This window comes from Toxorhynchites rutilus, chromosome 2 (assembly GCF_029784135.1).
Source record: "Toxorhynchites rutilus septentrionalis strain SRP chromosome 2, ASM2978413v1, whole genome shotgun sequence".
Classification (NCBI taxonomy): Eukaryota; Metazoa; Arthropoda; class Insecta; order Diptera; family Culicidae; genus Toxorhynchites; species Toxorhynchites rutilus.
Genome location: NC_073745.1, coordinates 180,976,603 through 181,001,860, shown reverse-complemented (window position 1 = coordinate 181,001,860; position 25,258 = coordinate 180,976,603). Strand labels below are relative to the sequence as shown.

General features: G+C 39.0%; 1 protein-coding gene across 7 annotated transcripts in view; it reads left to right on the top strand.

The window, feature by feature from the left end:
- Nucleotides 1-25,258, top strand: part of LOC129764250 (polyhomeotic-proximal chromatin protein) — a 149,913-nt gene that overhangs the window by 21,631 nt on the left and 103,024 nt on the right. For 2 of the 7 annotated variants that reach the window (XM_055763158.1, XM_055763155.1), the window contains exons 1-3: nucleotides 16,741-16,872; nucleotides 20,453-20,729; nucleotides 20,800-20,964. In XM_055763158.1, coding sequence (XP_055619133.1) covers nucleotides 16,856-16,872; nucleotides 20,453-20,729; nucleotides 20,800-20,964 — 459 coding nt within the window. In that variant the 5' untranslated portion in view covers nucleotides 16,741-16,855. Of the gene's footprint in view, nucleotides 1-16,740; nucleotides 16,873-17,119; nucleotides 17,143-20,452; nucleotides 20,730-20,799; nucleotides 20,965-25,258 lie in introns of those variants that run through there. The other 5 variants (XM_055763160.1, XM_055763157.1, XM_055763159.1 and 2 more) reach the window with 5 other exon arrangements.

Genomic DNA, 25,258 nt, shown 5'->3' with positions numbered 1-25,258 from the left:
ACCTTCCTGTTTAGCGATTTGTTGTCACTCGCCACAGCACCACAGCCGAACCGAATGTGTTATGTTCCGAATGCAGGTTTTCTTATCGTCGCGAGCAGCTTTGCCAGCCAACTCGATCACTCCGGCGGCCGAAACTATATAACGCCGGCTAGGTGGACTGGTACACAGGTACTAACGCGCTCGACCTAGCTACCTTTTCCGGTGCAATTGGCGGATACACCTACGGGAAATTGCAGACCACCACGGTTCGAGCGAGATTTTGCCTTTCCCTTCTCTTTTCCTCCTTTGTTGAGTACACGATGCCGATGCCGTACAACCACACGGGTTTACGGTTTGAAAGAAAATAAGATATTTTTTTGGGGTCCGCGTGTTTTATACTCTAGCTCACAGGATAGAGACAAATCGGCAGACTCAGCCAAAGGGGCGGGTCCAACGAGACGAACGAATGAGCGTTAAAAGGGAGCGATGGCAAAAAAATACATTCATTACGATTTGTTCGCTCGTTGGATTCACATACAGACTAAAAAGGGTCCTTTTCAGGATCACAAAAAGTCTAAAGAGTTTATTGTTTTGTTATCACTCGAAATCCCCATCTTGTTCGGCTAAACCTTCCTGTTTAGCGATTTGTTGTCACTCGCCACAGCTTTCACAGTTGGAAAATTTCTTCCCATCCAGCTTGTGACATATTTTACAGTAAATTACAGTCAATGGCACGTCGCATTACCACCACTCAGTGCCGGATTGGAGGTAATTTTAACCTGTAATTGAACATTTGCGATGACAGTGGTACAGTGTCGACTTTCAATGTGGGATCATAATTTGGATCTCTATGTTTACAAAAATGTCCAACTAAATAAGTCACATTACATGTCCGTCCAATTAGCTAAATGTCGAACTAATTGTAGATTACTGTACTTTCAATCTGGAAACAATTTAAGAATTGGTGAAAATTGAATAATCAGGAAAGTCCCCAACTATCAATAAGCTCAGAACAACTGCCAAATTCACATACTCATCAAATCCTGGCAAACAAATTATGAAAACTTCAATTTGTGTTTTATTATTATTTTGGATAATGTTTTAGAAAGCATTGAACTTTATTTCCTAAACTCTTTTTTGGAAGGTTTAATGGCCCTGAAAAGCGCCTTGTTTTATGGAATGGTTCCAATTTAGAAAACTTAGTACTCGTGGTTTTGAAAAAAACCATTTCGAACGCCCTCGATGCCGCCTTGTTCTGGATTTGCCACCAAAGCAGTTTGTATAAAGAACAAACTTTTTTCTTCTGCTACCTGATGCCGTTTTGCGATTGCGTTTGCCACTCGCCATTCGCTGCAACTGCCTGTTGTCTTGATGTCCGCCGAACCGAATGTGTTATGTTCCGAATGCAGGTTTTCTTATCGTCGCGAGCAGCTGTGCCAGCCAACTCGATCACTCCGGCGGCCGAAACTATATAACGCCGGCTAGGTGGACTGGTACACAGGTACTAACGCGCTCGACCTAGCTACCTTTTCCGGTGCAATTGGCGGATACACCTACGGGAAATTGCAGACCACCACGGTTCGAGCGGGATTTTGCCTTTCCCTTCACTTTTCCTCCTTTGCCATATCCAACCATGGCTGCTTGTGTTGGTTTGTTGATGTGAGGTGATGCGAAACGATGTGGTGTACGGTTCGGATGAGAATGATCGTTACGGCAGCGGAGCGGGGATTTTTAAGCTGACTGGCTGGCTCGAGAATTACGCATGTGTGAGACCGCGACCAATGTTTCGTTAATTTTTTTCTTTTTCCTTTCCAATCGTGCTTCATTCTATTTCGCTGCTGCTCTGGTTGCCCGTTTTAGTCGGTACGATTTGAGGAGCACAAAATGGACCAATCAAAAATGAGCACATAGTGCATTTTGACAATGCTTGATATTTCACAATTATTCAATTATTTATCTCAAGGAAAATGGAATGTTATTCGTTATGATAGATACGTAGATATATTTCCTATCAATTGATGCAAAAACCTTTGCGATCTATTGAGAAATGCTCGAGTTATAAGCGTTCCAAATCTTGCATTTTTTCCTACTTGTTCAGTGCCTAGATTTCCATTTCACCCCCTATATCTTCCGGTTAGACGTAGTCCTACGTCAAAACAACCGTGGTTCATTGATGAACCGTGACGTAGTAGTAGAACACAGTTATTTGTGAAAAATTCAAATCCAAAATTACGGCTACCACAAAATGACAATGTACATTTTTTTAAACCACCTCAATGTGGATATCCGAAGAATTTTGTAAGAAGCTTAATGAACGTAAGGCTCGAGGAAAATTCGGTACTTTCGTATTAGCGTCACAGAAACCGAAATACTATAGATAGCAATTACTTAACCGGGCAAACGTATGCCGTCGACGCATCCATACTTCTCACGCAGAGATCACGAGTTCAATTCTCACTACCGACATTTTTCCAAAAATGGAAGTAAAAGTGACGAACCAGCCGAAACGTATTGAAAGTCATTATAATAGAGAAAAAAACAAGGCAACAACAATACAAATAATATTTGAAAGCCAGTGCGAACAATAAATGCTATCTATTATATTTCGGCTCCGGTGATACTAATACGAAAGTACCGAATTTTTTTTCTATTGAAATATCTTTTGAAGTTTTTTTTTCTATATCACCATCCGAAATTAGTTCTTTCTTTACCCCTTGCCGTATGATTTAATTTCCAACAAATGGGCCCAAACACGAGCAGAGTGAGTCGTTTCGATACTCTGCTGAGTGTGTGTGTCTTACTTACGATCGTAGCAGTCCCGCATCATCACACGCCTGAAGCATGTATCCATTTCACATCGATAGACGACGAGTGAGGTTCGATTTTGTACGTTCTGGCACAGTCTTAAGGGCTGTCCACATACCATGTGAACAGTTTTAGGGTGGGGGAGGGGGTATGAAAATGTCCACGCATGTCCACGGAGAGGGGGGAGGGGGTATAGACTATGTCCACGTGGACACGAAAAATAAATATTTTTTCAAATATAATCACCGATACATTCCAAATTAATAAAAACTGATCCAAGAATTCAAGAATTTTAAAATTTTTCGCCCATCCTGAGTACTCCGTATTTATCAATAAACGGATTTAGCTGCCTGAGAGTGCTTCATATATTTTTACTAATATCATTGAACTTCTTCACTGAAATCTATATTCTGAAAATAACTCATGTAAACTGTGAGCGACAGAGCTAATTTGTATGATCCTATAATTTTATAGATGCGGGCTGTGCATAGACGTTCATAGCTCAAACCTATAAAAAATAAACGATTCCATAATGGTTAAGTTTTCATGATATTACACATATGGTTTTTTCATCAAATATAATTCTCTATAAATTTTGTTCTATCTCGAACAAATCAGTTAGTCTTATAATTTTTCATGCAGAATTTCGTGTAAAATTATTTTCTCGCATTACAGGCAAACCTGTTTTTGTGCGGTCCCTTTTTGCGTGATTCCTCGTTTATGCGACTCTTTTTGTGCGATTTTATTATAACATCGGGTCTTGAATCACACAAACTAATCGCACAAATAATACTATCGCAACTAACACAAATGAGAAATCGCTTAAAAAGCAACCGTACAAAAACAGGTTTTCCTGTACCTTTCTCGAAAAGGCAGAATTTTTCAAAGTATTGGAATTCCGTCAATTTCTAGGAATTAATATTTACATTTGCGTGAAATGATACATGCACCACTAGTCGTCAAACTTGAATCAGTTGACCCAGTATTCTATTTTTTTCCGAAAATTTCGCATATAATGCAGTTGTAAAACATTTGAATTGATGGATTAAAGTAGCTTTTAGAAGATAAAAAAAAATTCAAATTTGTCGTTTTTCGAGGGTTTTCATATTTTTTTTATAAATGTTATAAAAATAAACTTGATTGTTTCTATCAACAAAATTAAAGCTATCCAACCCTTCTACAATTCCTTCCTCGACACTACAATGTTTTCCTATTATTATCTTTTACTATTCAAAATGTTCCACAACAGAAAATTTTCTCATCTTTCAAATGAATGCAATTAAATTCTTCTAAGTAGCGTAATTTTGAATTGAGGTCAATTTAGACCAAAAAATGAGTCTCAAGAGAAATTCAACTTTCACAGTTGAGATTTGAGCTTAATTCCATAGTTGGGAATCAATGTATCATAAGTTGTCTGATGTCATTTTTCTCCGCATGCACTTTGAAAGTCATCTAGACACTCAATGCAGAATGGGATTTGAAAAATAATAAAATATTTTAAAACGCCTTCAATACCCTCTGAAAATTCTTCGAACTATGGTGAAAAGGTTTTGACTTGCGCTACCGACTAAAGTGCGATTCACATTCAACATCCACGTGACGTTCACGTTCCATCATGTCATGCTGCGTCAATTATTCTCCCATGCAATTCTTATGAAAGCATTCACATACATCGGCAACGGGAAATTCGACTTGCCGTTGCTGGTGTATGTGAATGATTCCATAAGAATTGCATGAATGAATAATTGACGTAACGTGACGCGACGTAACGTGAACGTGAGGTGGATTTCCGATTCACCTTTAAGTGAGATTCACATACAACATCCACGTCACGTTCAAGTTCCGTCACGTCATGTTGCGTTAATTATTCTTCCATGCAATTACTATTGAAGCATTCACATACACCAGCAACGGCAAGTCGAAGTTGCCGTTGCCGGTGTATGTGAATGTTTACATAAGAACTGCTTGGAAGAATAATTGACGCAACGTGGCGTTTTATGTGAATTATTTCATGTGAATCGCACTTAACACTGTAACACTGTAACAATGCAATTGACAAATGAAACAATGCATTTGTCAAAGCAATAACTGGATCTTGTATAGAACATTTTATAGTTTCCATATTTCCACTTCGATTTGTTGTGCAATCGTTATGTCATTAAATATTCATAATCCAAAATGAAAGCATAACTTTTCATTCGATTGAGAATATCTCTGTAGTAAAAGGTTCTACTAGAATTCCATATGAATCAAATGAAAGCGAAATACTCAAGTTGACTAGATTATGACTGCCGTTTATGTGATATCAACACATTTTTTTTGCAAGTGTTTAGAAAATCGTGAACTATACATTTGAAAATGATTTTAAATCCATTTATTTCTATTCGATTGGAGCTTGCTATCTCAATTAGCAAAGCTCAAGATCAATCTTTGAAGTTGTGTAGTTTATATTCAGATGCGGATTGTTCCTCACCTGGTTAACTTTACATTGCGTGTTTCCGTGTTAGCAAAACAAATAGCCTTTATATCTTCCCTGATAATGGAAAAACAAAAAATATTGTATACTCACAAATGTTTCAAAATTAAACTCACAAAAACATGTGCTTTGTTATGCCACTCATTTCTCTACCATACAAGAACAATGGGCCACAACAAAGCAGGTACAGGGCACAGCAAGTAAAATTTGAAATAAAAACAACTTAAATTGAATTAAAATGGAATTTAGGCGCAAATCAGTTATTTCCTCAATTATTTTAATTTCCACGTGGACAAAGGGGGTAGGGGTATGAAAATGTCCATGCTTGTCCACGGAGGGGGAGGGGGGAGTCTAAAACCGTGCTTTTTCTGTCCACGTGGTATGTGGACAGCCCCTTATCGCTACGAGTGTGGTTCGAAGTTATACGTGAAGGGGTTAATGTTTAGCCACACTACAGAAGAAGTATTTATTGGTCCCTAAAAGTGATCTGTGAAAATAATCTCTATCTAGGTGAACAATGTCTAAATCGTGAAAGACGAATTCTGTGTAGGAAGAAAACTATGTTTCAGAGAGAACGATATAACAGTCATAACAGTGAAGTGAAAATGGTCAAACGTACCGTTTTTAACGGTACAGTACTGTTTTTTGGACTATTCTTGGGAGTCCCGTTTTTTTTATCAATTTGTACCGTATTTTGAGTATAAAATATTTGTTATAAATTACTGTTTTACTGAGCGATTTATTTGGAAACTCTAACCTTAAACTGTGGTTGATTTTTACCAGATTAGTGATCTTTCAAAAATTCATTAGCCCTGTTGAAAAAGACGATGTATCCGCCAATTAAGTTGCTGCTAATTTGAATGATTTTATTAGAATTCTTTAAGAATATTTCAATAGTGAAGTACAAAGTGTTCTTATAGATCTAGTTGATCCAGGAGAAATACAAGAGGCTAAATTTTAAAAACTGGAAAATTGTTCCGATAGTACATCGAAAAATGGAAAGCTGTTCTGGGGGAAGCACAATGGTATGGATTGTATTCAAGTCTATTGTATGGCCAGAAATTCTGTTCAGATAGATGAAAACGTTTAAACTTGATTGGTGGACAATGCCTAAAGGATATATGATTTAAGTGTTAGAAAAGGTGGAAAAATCATTTCATCGTTTCGAAAATTCGTCTTTAAGTCTTAAAATTTGTTGTACGGTCTAAGAATGTTTGATTGCTTGGTTTATTGACGTAGGACTACGTCTAACGGAAACAAATAAGGGGTAAAATAAAAATCTAGACACTGAACAAGTAGGAAAAAATGTAATATTTCGAGAGCTTATAACTCGAGCATTTTTTAATAGATCGCAAAGAAATATTTCTACGCATCTATCACAATGAATTACATTTCATTTTCCTTGATATAAACAATTGAATAATTGTGAAATGTCAAGCATTGTACAAATTCACTATGTGCCACGTTTTCATTACGACCAAAAGAAGCAAACAGAATATGATTTAAATACAAAGTATTGTATCGTAAGCCACACCTCTTGTGATTATACCAGTCGAATCAAATAAATTTGGCAGTTACTTTCCGTAAACATCATTCATTTTCTAACCAAGAAGCAGAGCTCATGTGCTAAGGCCATCGTTCTAGCATGTAGCAGCAGAAGAAGCGGCAGAAGTGGCAGAAGCGGCAGTAATGTCAGCGGCGGCAACGGCGACAGTGAGCAACAAGTTTTAATTCTGTTGCGCTCATACACTAAGAGCCTCTGCAGACATTCCTTCCGCCGATAGGCTAGTGCAGACATCGAAACAACTGAATTGATGCATCGTGCGCGTTTGCATATCTATCCTTAATGGTTAAGAAGCCGACCAAACTAAAGTCTGCTGTCTGTGGGGCTTCAAGGCCACTGTTCCACGAATATCATCAGCAACGACCAACGTGTTTTTTTTTGTTGTCATCCAATGGATCCAAACTGAGCTGACTATCTCACTGACTATATCCGTATTCAGTTAGTAATGTCTTTTGGCTTCTTCACACAGTTTCTCCGCCAAAACGACTAAACAGTCAGTCGGACGTTTAGTCGCTTCCCCCCTCCACTCAAGGGGTTTATGGGGTTGGGGAAGGTTTTCATGATAGTTTGAGACCCCTCCCCCTCTCTAGGGGGGCAGCCATACAAATGAAACATAAACTTCTACATTACTCGAGAATTAATCAAGCAAATGCAACCAAATTAGGCATCTGAAGGTTTTAGGGTGCAATAAATGATTCTATGGTGGTTAGATACTTCTCCCCCTCCCTTATCTTAAGGGGGGCTTCCATACAAATGAAACACAAATTTCTGCATTACCCGAGAATTAATCAAGCAATCGAAACCGAATTTGGAATTTGGAGGTTTCAGGATGCAATAAATGTTTCTATGGTGGTTCTACACTCCTCCCCTCTCTTAGGGTGGGCTGTCATATAAATGAAAAACAAATTTCTGCATAACTCGAAAACTAATCAAGCAAATGGAGCCAAATTTGGCATGTGAAGATTTTAGGGGGCACGAAACGTTTCTATGGTGAATAGACACTCCTCTTTAAGAGGAGAAGAGGGGAGGGGTCTGTCTTTATTCTATCATATTAGAATTGTGTCTGAAAATAATCTGATATTATAATGATGAGTTTTGGTAGAAGTACTAGTATTTTTTTAGTAAAAGGTAAATTTAACGGGGTCGATAAGAAGATCAATCAATGAACAGTTCTGCGATTGGACTCATGAACTTGCGCTTAGTAAGAAAATGTGAATGTTTGAAGGTATTGATAACAAAAAAACAAATTTTGGGCGGGACGAAGTTTGCCGGGTCAGCAAGGTACTTGATAAATGTCTAAGTTCGTTGGTTTGAGTTCACGATGGGTAGACAATAAACCGTCCATTGATGGGGTACGTTTTTTTTGCATCAGAAATCATGTTTTCGTTCCTCTTTATACGGACGTAAAAATAAGATTGCGTATGCGGGTATAAATTTCGTTCCTAGAGGAGTAGAAATGCGGATTGAAGTCAGTTGAATGAAGAGGCAGATTTGTATTCATTAGTCGAGTCAGCCAAAATAACCACTGACTGCACTAGTTCACCAGTCATCCTCGCTAGTCACCGCTAGTCAATTCAATTTCTAGTCAAGTCACTTGTTGTGAGCGCCTGCCGAAGCAGTTCTAGTCGAAGCGAAGCTACTTCATTTTTCACCTTCAAAGATTTAGGGCCCTGATCAATTCAATCGAATCGTTTTTTTTGTTTCCGTTCTGCGAAAGATGCTGAATAGTATAATTTGTGAATTGTTTGTTAGGGAATGATGGTTTTGAGAGCGTTGGAGATGTAATTTTGCTAAAAGGTACAGAAAAACTAGTTTTGGCTTAGCTTAGCTTTAGATATATTCGAGGCCATGGCACAATCAATTGCTTGAGATATGAATGGCTCTGAAGTCGGAAACGAGGCAAAAATTAGATTTCTTCCACAAGTTTTATATATTTTTATCTTTTTCAATTCGTATATTTTTATGGGTGATGGCAATAGTATGCATCTTTTCGAGTGGTTTTCCAATAGCACGATCTAATGATGGTGAGTTTTTGAGGTGCGATTCAAAATTATCTAACGTGAATTTTGAAAAAAAAAATTTAATTGTATATCATATTTATGAGATTTGATCCTAAAATATTCTACTATTTTCCCAAACTTGAATAGAATGGCTTGTTATAAAATGACTCAAACGAAGATGTCTTCGCAAAGGTAGAGGATTTTAGAGTGTTGTGAATGGTTTAAAAAATGAGAGAATAGTATCAAACAAAGTGATTCAAAGGATATTTTTGAGTGTTGAAGTGTATAACTATTTTCTACAGGTATACTTACTTCAATAGTACTTACTGCCGTTTTCAAGGCTGCAATCTCGCGTGGTCATTATTGTAGTGATAAGATTTCGAAAACAGAATGCCACACACCGTATCTCATTTAGTTTACGCACATGTGTCATGCATATTTGGCTTAGTTATGTTACCGTACTTATTTTTGTCCAATCATTTATTCTGAAACATTACGTTTTCATAAATGAGGAGGGCAATTCGATCTACCTACAATGTAATTGTTTATACGAGACGCAATACATTCCGTAGCATAGAGGTTGAACACGAAAAAAGTCGGACGCGATTATCTTGATAGAGTTAAATCATGCGTTTTATTTTTCATTCTTCAATTTATCGGGTATACATTACTGAGTTGATGAGACAATTGTTTCAGCCTTTCTTTTTACCGTAGCTCGTTACTCTAACTTTTTTCCAATTATTCTTTGTATCAGCTTGGCTCTTCGTTCCATTTCCCTTATTCACTTTGCTTCCCACAATCATCCAATATTCCTCAATCGGCCTTAGATCCGGAATATTTTCCAGATTTCATTTCTTGGTAACCACAGCGACGTCATCGTCGTTGTACCACTTTTTGATCGATTTTGAATAGCTTACCCTCATAAAAAACATTCGTTAACCAGCTTCCGAGGCATCCAGACGTAGAGTTGTTTGCGTCTATTGTACCGTTACAACAATACCGTTATTGGCTTCGTGACTGGTGGAGTGCTTTTGTTTTCACCCAAGCGGGTTTGTGAATGTCGCGTGTGATCCGTGCTGTGGAAAAGCGGAATACCAGTGCCACAATCAGCGGAGAACAAAGGCTGCTACAGCGGACGCTGTGACCTTTTGCTGGTGTCGGATTATCGGCATTGTTTTTTCTGGCATTGCCGTATTATCACCGAGGTATACCGATTCATCGCATTATTGGCCGATACACCATCTCGTCTGTATCAACGTGGTCTGCCGTTCGATTTGGTGCAACGAGGTACATATAAAATAAATATAAATATAAGATTAGAAAATTAGTTAGAACATTGATTATAATGGAGAATGATGAGGGATCTCCAGAAATGGAGACCTCCGACTCTGAAACCAATTCAAAAAAAGTAAATGGGAAAAAACATAAACGAGTCCCTCCTACAGAATGTAGTTCGTCTGGGGACGAATCTGCTCATCCTACCAAGCCCCCCTCGAAAAAAATTGCCTCCTCCCTCCTCCCTGAACTCCCCAAAACTCCCACTCCTCCTCTCCCACCATCGATTTCATTTCCTTCTTCTGATATTTCCGAGCCAGTTCCAACCTCGTCCTCGTCTTCCTCTTCTGTTGTATCCTCTCCCCGTGTCAAGGTTTATCCAGAAGATGCACCTGGAACTGGTCCCTGGGTTGTTTTCTTCCGGCCCAAACCAAACGGAAAAGCACTGAATGTTATTCAGATCACGAAAGATCTGACAAGATACTACTCCTCCGTGATCGAAATTTTAAAAGTTAGACCGAACAAACTGCGTGTTATCGTGAGTGACCGGAAACATGCAAACGGTATTGTGATCGACCAGAGGTTCACCCTAGAGTATCGTGTCTACGTGCCGTCCCATGACGTAGAAATCTCGGGGGTGGTAACTGAAACGGGTCTGACGTGTAAAATGATAAAAGAAGGATTTGGAAAATTTAAAAAACTCCCTTTGGTGAGTGTTAAAATCTTGGACTGCCGCCAACTAGGGAAAGTCTCCCAAGAAGGGGGAGAAACTAAATTCACGCCGTCCGACTCGTTTCGAGTAACTTTTGCTGGTTCCGCCCTCCCTGACTACGTCATGGTGGATAAATTGAGGCTGCCTATGCGACTCTTCGTGCCAAAGCCCATGACTTGCCAAAAATGCAAGTCTGTTGGCCACACTTCAGCTTATTGTGCCAACAAGGAGCGCTGTGCCACTTGCGGAGAGCAACATGTGGGCGAATCCTGCAGTGCGACTGAGCATAAGTGTCCATATTGCGGAGGAGCTCCACATGTACTCTCAGCTTGTGAAACTTACAAGAGTCGCTGGGAGAAACAGAAGCGCTCTTTAAAGGAACGCTCGAAACGCACATTTGCGGAAATTTTAAAGGGCGCTTCTCCACTGGCCCAGCAGCAACAACAACCAATCTACACACACAATGTTTTCTCTACGTTGCCAGTTGATGAAATGGAAGCGGACACAGCTAGCGGGGGCACACCGTTTATTTTCAAAGGGAATCCCCGGCGCAAAAATGTGACCACTCCCAAAATTCAAGAACAAGTCCCCCCGGTAATACCCCCTGTTAGCTTGCCTAAAAAATCGAGTGCAGCGGACAAGCAAAATCAGGTTCCTCCTGGCTTCCGTGGGAATAGTTCATCTTTGAACAACCCAGCACTCGAGGGGACATCAAAAACCCCAACTGTCCCTGTTTTTCCGTCCAGTTCAACTTCCCAATCGGGATTTATAAAGTTGTCTGACCTTGTGGATCAAATCTTCACGTGTTTTAATGTTTCCGACTCCATCAGAACCATTGTTATCTCAATGCTTCCAGTATTAAAGACAATTTTGCAACAATTGATGCAAACATGGCCCCTCCTTGCAATGATTATCTCTCTTGATGTCTAATTCAAATAGAGAGGTCGGAGATATCACTGTTTTACAGTGGAATTGTCGTAGTCTTATCCCTAAATTGGATACATTCAAATTTTTAATTCATAACTCCAATTGTGATGTTTTTGCTCTGTCCGAAACTTGGCTTTCTTCGCGAGATGATCTCTCTTTCCACGATTTCAATATTATTCGCTTGGACCGTGATGACAGATACGGAGGGGTGCTATTGGGGATCAATAAGTACCACTCATTTTTTCGAATTGACCTTCCACCTATTGGAGGGATCGAAGCTGTTGCTTGTCATGCAAACATCAGAGGCAAAGACCTCTGTATTGTCAGCTTGTATTGGCCTCCGAGAGCTGCGGTTAGCCGCAAGCAACTTGTTGACATGTGCTCACTCCTTCCTGAGCCACGATTGATCTTGGGAGACTTCAACTCTCACGGAACTGCCTGGGGGGAACAGTACGACGACAATCGTTCATCGTTGATCTATGACCTTTGTAACAGCTTCAATATGACCGTTTTGAATACTGGGGAAACAACACGTGTACCTAAACCTCCTGCTAACCCAAGTGCTCTTGACCTCTCGCTTTGCTCGAATTCACTATCGTTAGATTGCAAGTGGAATGTAATCCAGGACCCCAACGGTAGTGATCACTTGCCAATCAAAATTTCCATCACCATTGGGTCGAATTCTTCTGAATCTATAAACATGGCATATGACCTCACAAGACACATTGACTGGAAAAAATATGCGGACGCGATTGCTCTAGCCATCAATTCCAGAGATGGCTTACCTCCATTGGAGGAGTATAACTTCCTTTCTCGTTTGATCTATGACAGCGCAGTTCGCGCTCAAACGAAACCCATCCCAGGTTCCACTATTCGCCGAAGGCCTCCCAATCTATGGTGGGATAGCCAGTGTTCCAAGCTTTATGTAGAAAAATCGAATGCATTTAAAGCTTTTCGGAAACGTGGAACCCCTGAAAATTTTCAAACGTATTTAGCCCTTGAAGATCAATTTAAAAACTTAATCAAAGGGAAAAAACGTGCTTATTGGCGAAATTTCGTGGGAGGTTTGTCACGAGAAACGTCAATGAAAAAATTATGGAAAGTGGCTCGAAACATGAGAAATCGCTATTCAACGAATGAAAGCGAAGAATATTCACATCGATGGATTTTTAATTTTGCACGGAAGGTTTGTCCTGATTCCGCTCCTGTGCAAAAAATTGTTCGAGATATACCACAAGATAGGTGCGATCTTGATTCCGAGTTTTCGATGGTAGAATTCTCTCTTGCTCTGCTTTCTTGTAACAATTCTGCTCCGGGATCGGATAGAATTAAGTTCAACTTGCTGAAAAACCTCCCTGATGTGGCGAAACATCGCTTGTTGAATTTATTCAATCGGTTTCTGGAGAATAATATTGTTCCAGATGATTGGAGACAAGTACGAGTTATAGCTATTCAAAAACCCGGAAAACCCGCGTCCGACTTCAATTCGTACCGCCCAATAGCAATGCTGTCTTGTATACGGAAATTGTTGGAGAAAATGATCTTGTTTCGCCTTGATCGATGGGTTGAAACGAATGGCCTACTCTCAGATACACAATATGGGTTCCGCAGGGGCAAGGGGACGAATGATTGTCTTGCGTTGCTTTCTTCAGAAATTCAAATGGCTTACGCCGAAAAAAAACAAATGGCTTCAGTATTCTTGGACATAAAGGGGGCTTTCGATTCTGTTTCAATAGAGGTTTTGTCGGACAAATTACACTCTCGGGGTCTGCCGCCTCTATTGAATAATATGTTATATAACTTGCTTTGTGAGAAACATTTGAACTTTTCTCACGGAGATTCGGCAGTAAGTCGGGTCTCTTACATGGGCCTCCCCCAGGGCTCATGTTTAAGCCCCCTTTTGTACAACTTCTATGTAAGCGACATCGACAATTGCCTTACACAAAATTGCAGCCTAAGACAACTTGCAGATGATGGAGTGGTGTCTGTCGTAGGATCAAACGAATCCGACCTGCAAGGACCCTTACAAGATACTTTGAACAATTTTTCAACCTGGGCCATTGGGCTAGGGATCGAATTCTCCACGGAGAAAACAGAGATGGTGGTTTTTTCTAGGAAGCATAGACCAGCAAAACCAAAGCTTCAACTTTTGGGTAAACCGATCACTCATGCTATGTCATTCAAGTATCTTGGGGTCTGGTTCGACTCCAAATGTACTTGGGGGGCCCATATTAGGTATCTGAGTAAAAAATGCCAGCAAAGAATAAACTTTCTCCGTACAATTACCGGCACCTGGTGGGGAGCCCATCCCGAAGATCTTATAATGTTGTATCGAACAACTATTCTCTCAGTGATGGAGTATGGCAGTTTCTGTTTTCAATCAGCTGCCAAAACACACCTCATTAAACTCGAGCGAATTCAGTATCTTTGTCTCCGTATTGCGTTGGGATGTATGCCCTCAACGCATACCATGAGTCTCGAGGTTTTGGCAGGCCTACTCCCACTAAAAGATCGCTTCAATTTATTATCTCTTCGGTTCTTCATCCGGTGTAAGGTCATGAACCCATTGGTGATCGGAAATTTTGAGCAGCTGATCGAGCTAAATTTTCACTCCGGATTCATGAGTTCATATCATGAATTCATCTCCATGCAGGTTGATCCTTCTTCGTATATTCCCAACCGTGTTTGTTTCCTTGACTACATCAATTCCTCTGTGCATTTTGATCTGTCCATGAAGCAAGATATCCATGAATATTCAGATTACCAACGATCGAGGATCGCTCCAACGATCTTCGATGAAAAGTATGGGGGTATCAATTGTGATAATATGTACTTTACTGATGGGTCCACTATAAACGAGTCCACAGGATTTGGAGTGTTCAACGAATTTTTTAGCACCTCACACAGTCTTCAGAATCCTTGCTCAGTGTATATTGCTGAATTGGCAGCAATTCATTGGGCGCTGGACAGCGTCGCCTCACGACCTGTTGAACACTATTACATTGTAACGGATAGTCTTAGCTCTGTCGAAGCTATCCGTTCAGTGAGGCCGGAAAAGCACTCGCCGTACTTCCTTGAGAGAATACGAGAAATTTTGAGTGCTTTATCCAGACGCTGTTATGTCATTACCTTTATCTGGGTCCCTTCACATTGCTCCATTCCGGGTAATGAGAGGGCTGACTCATTAGCAAAGGTAGGTGCAATTGAAGGCGATATTTATCAGCGTCAAATCGCCTTCAATGAATTTTATTCTTTAGTCCGCAAAAATACCATCGCTAACTGGCAACGCAAGTGGAATGAAGATGAATTGGGCCGGTGGTTTCACTCGATTATCCCTAAGGTTAGCCTCAAACCGTGGTTCAAAAGTCTAGACTTGAGTCGGGACTTTATTCGCACCTTCTCCCGACTCATGTCCAATCACTGTTCGTTAGACGCGTTACTCTTTCGTTTCAATCTGGCCGGTAGCAATCTCTGCATTTGTGGCCGAGGTTACCACGACATCGAACACGTTGTTTGGGCGTGTGAGGTGTATCTTGTTGCCAGATCGAATTTAGAAAACTCCCTTCGGGCTAGAGGAAGGCAGCCCAATGTGCCGGTGAGAGATGTGTTGGCTCGGTTAGACCTTGATTACATGTCCCATATATATGTTTTCCTTAAAGCTATAGATCTTCGTGTGTGATTGTCCCTACATCCTTATACCCTCCTTTCCTTCCTTTGCGGGTAATTCGTCCCCTTGCTATAAATAGTAGAACAAGTTGAAATGTAAATACACTATAGATATACGAATAGATTTAAGAAATGAGTGTTCATCAACATTGTTACAATTTCCTTATATCCCATCCTTCTCCTAAAAATATGTCACCCTCCTAAACTCGAGTACACCGCGAGTAATCGGTTTTCCACCTTACTAACCATAGATCTAAGAAAATTGTTTATGTATATAGTTTTAAAATTATATTTAAGAATTCGGCTCCTTTAAACTTAAGTAACTGAGCCTGTAAAAATAAACGAATTAATAAAAAAAAAAAAATAGCTTACCTGGTCGGACCAGAAAATGGGCGGCAAACTATTCGAGAGGCACTCATTTTAATAAATTTATTGGTTTAAGGTTCCAAAAGTTACGAAAGCATCCCTTTTTCAATCCACAGCTGGAGATTGCTTACCATACGAGGAATCTTTTCGACAAATTGACCTCTTTTTCATTTTGCAATCTTGCTTTCTGAAAATAGGATTACGAAACTTCTACTATTCTTATATATTTAAAAAAAAAGTCATTTTTGGATAGAAGGGAAAAAAACTTTTTTGAGCTACCCTAAAAAGAAAACTCTAATGAAAAAATAAAAAAAATACCACTTGCGGATTCTCTGTGGATGGTTAGAAGTTCAGCTAATTATTACATGACATCTTCCTGATTTGTGGATTTGTAATAATACAACCGCTTAATAAACTCACGAGTGGTTGGCCCGGAATTTTCTTTGCGAGCGATGTAAATAATTGATAGGTTGAACTTATCCTGACATCAAATGCCTACTATGATTCTGTATACACTGAATGTAATCCAGTGAACATTAGATTTTTTACTCAGAATTTTCGTTGTGTCCTGATTTTTTCGTGTTCAACTTTTACGAGCCTATCGTATGGTGGTGGTGACTCATGTTCGTTATTAATTAGTATATTTGTTAGTGACGATATGTGTGCTTCTAGTTTTATTGCTTCTCTCTGCTTGTGCAGTTAAGGCTGCTGATATTTTGTACTATTCCCTACACGCTCAGCAGCTAGTCGGAAAACACGAAATTGCTTTCATTAGTAGGCACGACTACTAACTACATCGCGCTCCAGTCGTGTACTAAGGCCATATTTTCATCAACTACATTCATAGCCGCGTCTCCCACACACCGAAAGATCTTACGTGTCGAGTTGACGACGACGCCTTGACGGGGTTGTTTAGTTGAACATTCCTATATTCTTGCTTGATTTGCGTTCCAACAGTTTCAACTGGTTTAAGCTTCACGCATAGAAGTTTTCCTGCCTTAGTCTTGATTTTTCGCGCGAGCTTTCAGGAGGCTTGAACTTTTTTTTACAATTTTTATATCGATAGTGTATCATTCATTGGGAGGATGCGTAAGAAAATCATGTAAGCTTAAGTAATTTAAATGTTTTTGGTGGGAATTATCGAGGGGTGGTGTGTTATGACACGCTTAGAATATACTAATAGGAATTTTTGAATTCATACCATCTCAAAAGCTAGCCTTGGACAAATTTGCATATAACTACGAGAGAGAGAGAATTGTGTGTTGGAAGTAAGCGAACATTAATTTTCTGATCCATCGAATCTCTGCAGTTTTCGCTCGTTCCACGAACGCAAATAATGGATTCTGTTTCGTTTGCGTGAGATTATGGGGATGTACGTTCCTCTGATTGATAAGAAAATGTGCAATTATTTTCTATTTCACGGTTTATTGTTTTCATTTTCGTGTCCGCAGTTTTGAGGACGTAGTTGTTTGGAAATTTTAACATATGTTTAGTGTTTATACTCCAATCAAATTATGTATCGCTGTATCGTTGATGATAGTTATATTTCATGTAAATTTTGTGTTTTCAAACCTTTTGTAGTTATTCGCTTGAAAAGAAATATACTCTGGAAAATCGATTGTCCGCGTTCAATCGCTAAAGCAAGCGGCGAAGATTTGTGGTACATCGTGCAGTTTGAAGTGTTTCTGGAGGAGTTTCAATTTTGACGCACAATTTGGAATGGAACAGTAATACGAGTCAGATTCAAATGGGAACATCTAGTTCCATTCCATGAAAACAATCACCATTATTTACTGCGATGGACGTCAGAAATTTCACTAGCATATATTGATATAGTGTCGAGTGAAAAACACCTGTTATGAAAAACATCTACGTAACCCGTAGACATCCTTGATCCGTGTTTCTTTACTTTTAGACCTCCAGCAGACTGCAGAGTTTTTATCGACTGGTAATTTGATCATTATGGAGAGATATGCGCCTTCATGCTGATCGACTGCAAATCCTCAAATGCGTGTGGTTAATTTTCTTTGCACAAACGATGTCAGAAACTGTAAAAAACACACGAAATAACATTGATTGATCTTATCTCATATGGATGAATTCCTTGCTGGGAAAACACGTTAGGACAATCTGGAATTGTAATTCAAAGTTTAAATTTTCGGGGTAAACAATTTGAAATTCTTGTATGAAATGTAAATCTTTATTTTAAATTTGGAATCAGTAATCCTAGTCTGGATAAATTCTCAGGGGGTTTGATATACTGGGAAAAGTTGAAGATCACAAGCCAAATTTGCCAGATTTGCTCAAAATTGTTTGCTATCAATACATTCAAACATTCACTTTTTTTACTAAACGATCGTACATGGGTCTAATCGCAGAACTGTTCATTGATTGATCTTCAAGAGTTTTGCTCTTACCAACACATTCGGTGATCAATTTTTATTTATATAAACAGAAGACGATATAGTAGTGCGTTTTATCACATTAAAACCCATTTCCACTTTCGAACGAAGATCAATTTCGTTACCGCAAACATCAAATGGACTAACAACGCTTGTCAATATGTAATTGTAGAACACATGCGGATTGAATTTTTCGAATTTTCCCTTTTTCCTTCAGAGTTTTCCGAAAATTTTCAATTGTCATGTTTGGTTGAAATATGTGCATTATTTTTATGGGACCCCTTCTCCTTCCCAGAAGAGGAAGGGGTGTCATACCATCAGAGAAACATTTGGCGTACTCAAATTAGGCTCCATTTGATTAGTTCTCGAGTTATGCAGAAGTTTATGTTTCATTTGTATGGCAGCCCCCATGCCCTTAGAGAGGGGGTAGGTGTGTCGAACCACCATAGAAACGTTTCGTGCCCCCTAAAACCTCCACATTCCAAATATAGTTCAATTTGCTTGATTAGTTCTCGAGTTATGCAGAAATTTGTGTTTCATTTGTATGGGAGCCCCCCTTTAGAGAGGGAGCGGAGTGTCGAACTACCATAGAAACGTGTATCGATCCCTAAAACATATATATGCTAAGTTTGATTCCATTTGTTTGATTAGCTCTCGAGTTGTTCAACACCGTCCCCTTCGCCCTTTTAGAGAGGGGAAAGGAGTGTCAAGCCACCATAAAAACAGTTATTGCTCCCTAAAACCGCCATATGCCAAATTCAGTTCCATTTGTTTGATTAGTTCTCGAGTTATGCAGAAATTTATGTTTCATTTCTATGGCAGCTCCCCCTTAGAAAGTTGGGAGGAGTGTTGAACCACCTTAGAAATGTTTCTTGCTCCCTAAAATTTCCACATGCCAAATTTGGTTCCGTTTGCTTGATTAGTTCATGAAGTATGCAGAAATGTATGCTTCATTTGTATGGCAGTACCACCCCTCTCATAGGGAGAGGAGAAGTGTGTATTCACCATAGAACGTTTCGTGTCCCCTAAAACCTTCGCATGCTAAATTTGGCTCCATTTGCTTGATTAGTTTTGGAGTTATGTAGGAATTTGTATTTCATTTATATTGCAGCTCCCCCTTAAAGAGGGGGGCAGTGTTGGTTTGTCCACATTACTATGGTAGCCGCTTGGCGCTCTGCAGTTTGCTTAAGTTTGTCTTTCGCGCGTAGCAGACATAAAGTTTCTCTGTGCTGAGTACTGTTCACCTTTAACAAGTCCAAGAAAAGGAAGTATTCTGAAGAAAGCTTGAGTTATGAATGGATCAATATGATGACAGTAAACTCAAGCAATGAGAAATGCAACATCTACTTGAAATTCGAATTTCTTCATTCACAAATGGTGATTCCTAAAACCGGACAAACCATGATCATTTTTCGGATCAGAAGTAGACAAACCATGATCATAATTTCTCTTTGATAACAAAACGAACAACCTCCGCTCCACGATCCGTAATCCCCTTCTTATTGAAGTAATGATGTTACTTCACCTGTTATACATTCGTATAAGGGCCTTGATTTTAACATTAGATTGTCTTTTTGTTCAGGGCACTCTTTAATACCTATCAATTCATCATATTTCTACTGTCCTGTGATTGACAGAGTAAGCGTGAAACTTCGAGAAATCATTTTGTACCATTACACAATAAATAAAAAATATTAATATTTTATACTAGCTGACCCGGCGAACTTCGTCCCGCCCAAAATTGTGTTTTTGATATAAATACTTTCAAATATCCACGTTTTCTTACTAAGCGTAGGTCCAAATGCGGAACTCTCCATTGATTAATTATCCTTGGATCCTTTACACTTCCCTTTCACTATGAATTTCCTAATACTTCTACCAGCCGGGTGCTATGATTGATGCTAGGATCGCAAAATTACAAGCAGAACTGTCAGTGGGATACTCGATATGTCGCTCCTGTCAGTTCAATAGGGGTTCTCTAAAGACGTCACCCGGGTGACTTCTACCAAAATTTATCATTATATTATAAACTTATTTTCAGACGCAATTCTCGTTCAAGATTCTTCAATCACTTGCAAATAGCATGTTTCTCTGATGCATGGAATACATGTTCGGTACAGAGAATAGTAAAAAATAAAGATAGCTCAAATCGGTCCATCCCTTCCTCGGGTTTTCCGCTTATCAACACTTTTGGCTTTTCATTTTTATTTATATATAGATAAAAATCATTTCACGATTTCATTTGATTCATCCAAAAAGTTTCTTCCATCTTCTTTCCAGAAGTCGTAACACGACAATTTCAGTATCGGAAGAATACTATAAAATATCCAAAACCTATACCAAAAATATGGATACCAAAGCGACGACAACAACGTCTACCACATATCCTTCAACGCCGCCTTATTCGAAAGGGACTCGATCGTCGCATCAGTATTTTAGCTTACGATGGAATAACTATCAGTCGAACATGACCTCGGTGTTTCATGAGCTGCTGGAGACCCAATCTTTTGTCGATGTCACCTTAGCATGCGAGTACAATTCACTGAAAGCACACAAGGTAAGTTTAGGTCGATGATCGCAATCAAACTTTATTCGCTGGAAAAATTATCATAATGATTCCATTTTAGGTAGTGCTTTCCGCATGTTCTGCATACTTTCAAAAAATACTATTGGACAATCCGTGCAAGCATCCAACGATTATCCTACCAGCGGATATATGTTTCTCAGACCTGCAGTTTATAATTGAGTTTGTATACCGAGGAGAGATCGATGTTTCAGAAGCCGAATTACAGGTAAATCTTGTTCTTGTTGCTTGATTATTGAAAACTATTTCCTCATGAGGGTTGAAAGGGTGGGTGGAGGGTGGAGTTTTTGAGGGTGGGTAGAATATCCACAGTCTGAATTCGAGGAAAACTTCTACAAACTAATAGCTAACGACAAAGTGATTGTTAAACGACTTCACTCGACTTACTCGGTTCACTTACTAATCGTTTATGAATTGCTGAATCAGAATTGAATTCATTCTATAAATAAATAGGACCAATAATTTTATAATCACTGAAGCAAATACATAATGGGAATGGGATGTCTAATGAAAATTGAGGAAAGAGATTAAGGGGATCCAAGTGTGAAAAATCGGAAAATTTGAATTTTCCTTCTTAATTTTTTCGTGTAACTTATAATCTTAAAAAATTGAACGACCCCAAAAACATAAAGTAATTTATTTTTAAATAATTTGCTTCTTTCATTACCAGAAATCCGAGTTATAAGTAAGTCAAAACTCGTTTTTTTCTCGAAATCTTGCTAAGAATTCTTTCGAACGTTCTCCAATAAAATCGATTTTTACGCTTCCAGATAGCAGCTTATGGAATTCTATCGGCACGGAAGAATTCCATAAGCTGCTAGGCTCAATGACCGCACCCTGAATTTAACACTACCCATCAATTCCAGTACAACACTTGCGCCATCTTTCTAACACACTTCCTATCACACTTTCTTCAAATCTTGGTCCTGGTCCTTCATAGTCGCCCAGAATTTTTCCATTGAGCAAAGTTTTAACGGTTTTACCTCCGTCTGCACAAAAACAACATCGTTGGTAGATCCGGATCCGGTCAAAACCGTGTGTCATCTTTGTGGGATCGGAGCAAAGGCGGCTGGCCGTTGATGGTACCGGTCGCCATGTACGGCTTGCTGAATTTGCCGCGGCCACACCAAGTACTTTTTGAAAAATTTGTCGATCTTCCTTTCCGGAACATCCAGGCGGGACTTGCCGATGACAAACTCCAGGCCGGGGATCTGGTTAGCGTCCGATTTAATGTACGCCCATCACGATGCATTTTGGCTGCACCAACCACTCGCTGTACAGCTTCCTGGCACGGGATTTTGTCGAAGCACTTCTTGCTTGGATATCATCTCGATAACCACATAACAGATTATGTCAAATTTTGCACATGTAAACATTGCATTTTAAACTAGCTTCACACAAAATTTCATCTTTACCCTGCAACAGAAAGTTATACACAAAAGGGTATGTTGCATGTTTTTTGAGTACAATCTTTACTCCTATCGTTGTCCATATGATTTGTTTATTCTCATTGCAAAGACAAGTCGCTTCGGATACAGCAAACGTCTTATTTTGAATGGTTTCCGGTATATCTTCCGTCTCTGAATTTTCCATTCAAAATTGTAGCTTCGTCGTGATTATTCATCAACTTTCGCTGAAAGTCTGGTGTCTTTTACAATTACAATTCACAACTTCCACTTTAAATTGATGGCACTGAGCGCACTGATGATGATTTTTATGATTATTTTGAAAAACTTCGGGAGTAGCTGTAACTTTACGGAATTTATTGATGTTGTGATGATATGTCAATTCATATTTTCCCATTCCAAATATCCAACTGTTGTCTAGCTATACTTTCAGCAGGTGTATCATTTTGTAATTGAACAGGAAATACTCATTTCCAAGACTAGTTTGTGTACGTATTGCCTTAGAGCAATATAGAATGGGTTCATCACCGAAGAGTTGTTTATCACCCTCTCATGAAGTGTGTTCAGGTGATTGTAACGCTTACCATTCGTTAATTCATTCAGTTCATTCGCCTCTAACTTATCTTTATATTGCAAACTATTCACTCGAAAATACTCTTCTATTTGGTTCTTAATTGCACTGTCAAACAATGATCCATACACTTTTTTCGAAAAACTACTTTTTTTTGTAAATTTGTTTTCCAGTGTATATCGATTTTAATTTTACCAAAATCCACCCGAATTTTTTCGTAAACATGCCTTCAACATTTGAATCGCATCATTAAGCTTGTCAGTTTGAGTTTCCTACGACTACGACTTACAAATGCTGACGGGATCAGAAAAACATGATTTTGCTTTTGATTTTTGAATAGAAATATGATATTTTATTTCTTGTTTAAAGAAAAGACGACACTCATGTAGAATGAGAAGATAAAATGGAAAAGAAAAAGACGGGTGGGTAATGTCGGTGACATAACCGGAGTGACGTAGGACTATACAAAGGGGACAGCTTTTGCTAAATATATATTTTAAATATATTGTTCTATTTTCTTCTCCTACGTGAATTCCTACCTATCTACCTGAAAAATGGATTAGTTTACTGTTTACTCTTTATGAACATGTTGGGGGTTCTGAAAAGAACCTTTGGTGTTGTGTTTTTGCGTTTTTTTTTTACAAACTTGCTTCTTGATTTTTTTCTGAAAGCTTTGTACTTATTAAATGTTCAACGTCGGGCATCTTTCGGCGTATACACATATCGTACAATCAAAATGATGGCTGTGATAGGGAATGCATAGGTGGTCATCAGCTCGTTCACTATCATATATTTCACTATTGAGCACATTACCGTACCTTAATCTGTGGTTTCGGAGACGAATGAATTGTAAGATGTGTAGTCTCCGCAAACAAAGTAAATAAAAATGAAAAAGAACTGAGGTTGAACTGAGACGAACTCTACGATCTGTCGAGAAATAAACGAGCTATAAGCGTTCTGAAAAACCAACAGTAAATACAGGGACGGATGACCTTTGGATTAAAGTCCTTTAAAATAAGAACAGAGCAGCAGGAAATACATAGTTCATCGTGTTGCTCCTTAGTTATTTCTCTATGCAATGCAGATGTAACGTCAGTCAATTTTCAACATCAGTTATCAACTAAAGAAAGCAGTTCTTGCTACCGAGAAAATTCGTTAATGCCATCCTGCATACAATGTGTTGTAATTTGAAGCCACTTTTAATTCGGAAACCATACATGGGTTTGTGAAAACTGAATGATCAATTTAAAAAACCCCAAGCACCAATAAGTTCAAGAACAAGCATAAACAAAAAAAACAGTTTTTATTATTTATGTCATATTATGTCACTTTAGAATGCATTGGTATTGTGAAAAACTTCTAATAACTCTTCTTTGAATGGTATAATGGCCCTGAAAAGCGCCGTGTTTTACGGTGGCTGGTTTTGCCACCAAAGCAGTCTGTATAAACAAACTTTTTCTTTCTTCTACCTGCTGCCGTTTTGCGATTGCGGTTGCCACTCGCTGAAACTAGTTGTTGCCACCGAACCAAATGGGCTCTGTTCTGCAGGCGGGTTTTCTTATTGTCGTGAGCAGCTTTGCAAGCCAACTCGAGCACTCCGGCGGCCAAAATTCTATAACCGCTATTAGGTATACTGGTGCTCCGGCACCAATCCGTTGATGCGATGCGATGTTAAACGATGCCGTACAACCACACTGGTTTACGGTTTGAAAGAAAATGATATATTTTATTGGGATCCGCGCGTTTTATATACTAGCGGTACACGCTCACAGGATAGAGACAAATCGGCAGACTCAGCCAAAGGGGCGAGTCCAACGAGACGAACGAATGAGCGTTAAAAGACAGCGATGGCAAAAAAAATACATTCATTACGATTTGTTCGCTCGTTGGATTCACATGCAGGCTAAAAAGGGTCCTTTTCAGGATCACAAAATTATCTTCAATCTAAAGAGTTTATTGTTTTGTTATCACTCGATATCCCCATCTTGTTCGGCTAAACCTTCCTGTTTAGCGATTTGTTGCCACTCGCCACAGCTTTCACAGTTGGAAATTTTTTTTCCATCCAGCTTTGTGACATGTTGTACAGTAAATTACATTCAATGACACGTTGCATTACCACTACTCAGTGTCGGATTGGAGGTAATTTTAACCTGTAATTGAACATTTGCGATGACAGTGGTAAAGTGTCGACTTTCAATGTGGGGTCATAATTTGGATTTCTATGTTTACAAAAATGTCCAACTAAATATGTCGCATTACATGTCCGTCCAATTAGCTAAATGTCGAAATAATTGTAAATTACTGTACTTTCAATCTGGAAACAATTTAAGAATTGGTGAAAATTGAATAATCAGGAAAGTCCCCAACTATCAATAAGCTCAGAACAACTGCCAAATTCACATACTCATCAGATCCTGGCAAACAAATTATGAAGAAATCAATTTGTGTTTTATTATTATTTTGGATATTATTTTAGAAAGCATTGAACTGTATTTCGTAAACTCTTTTTTGAAAGGTTTAATGGC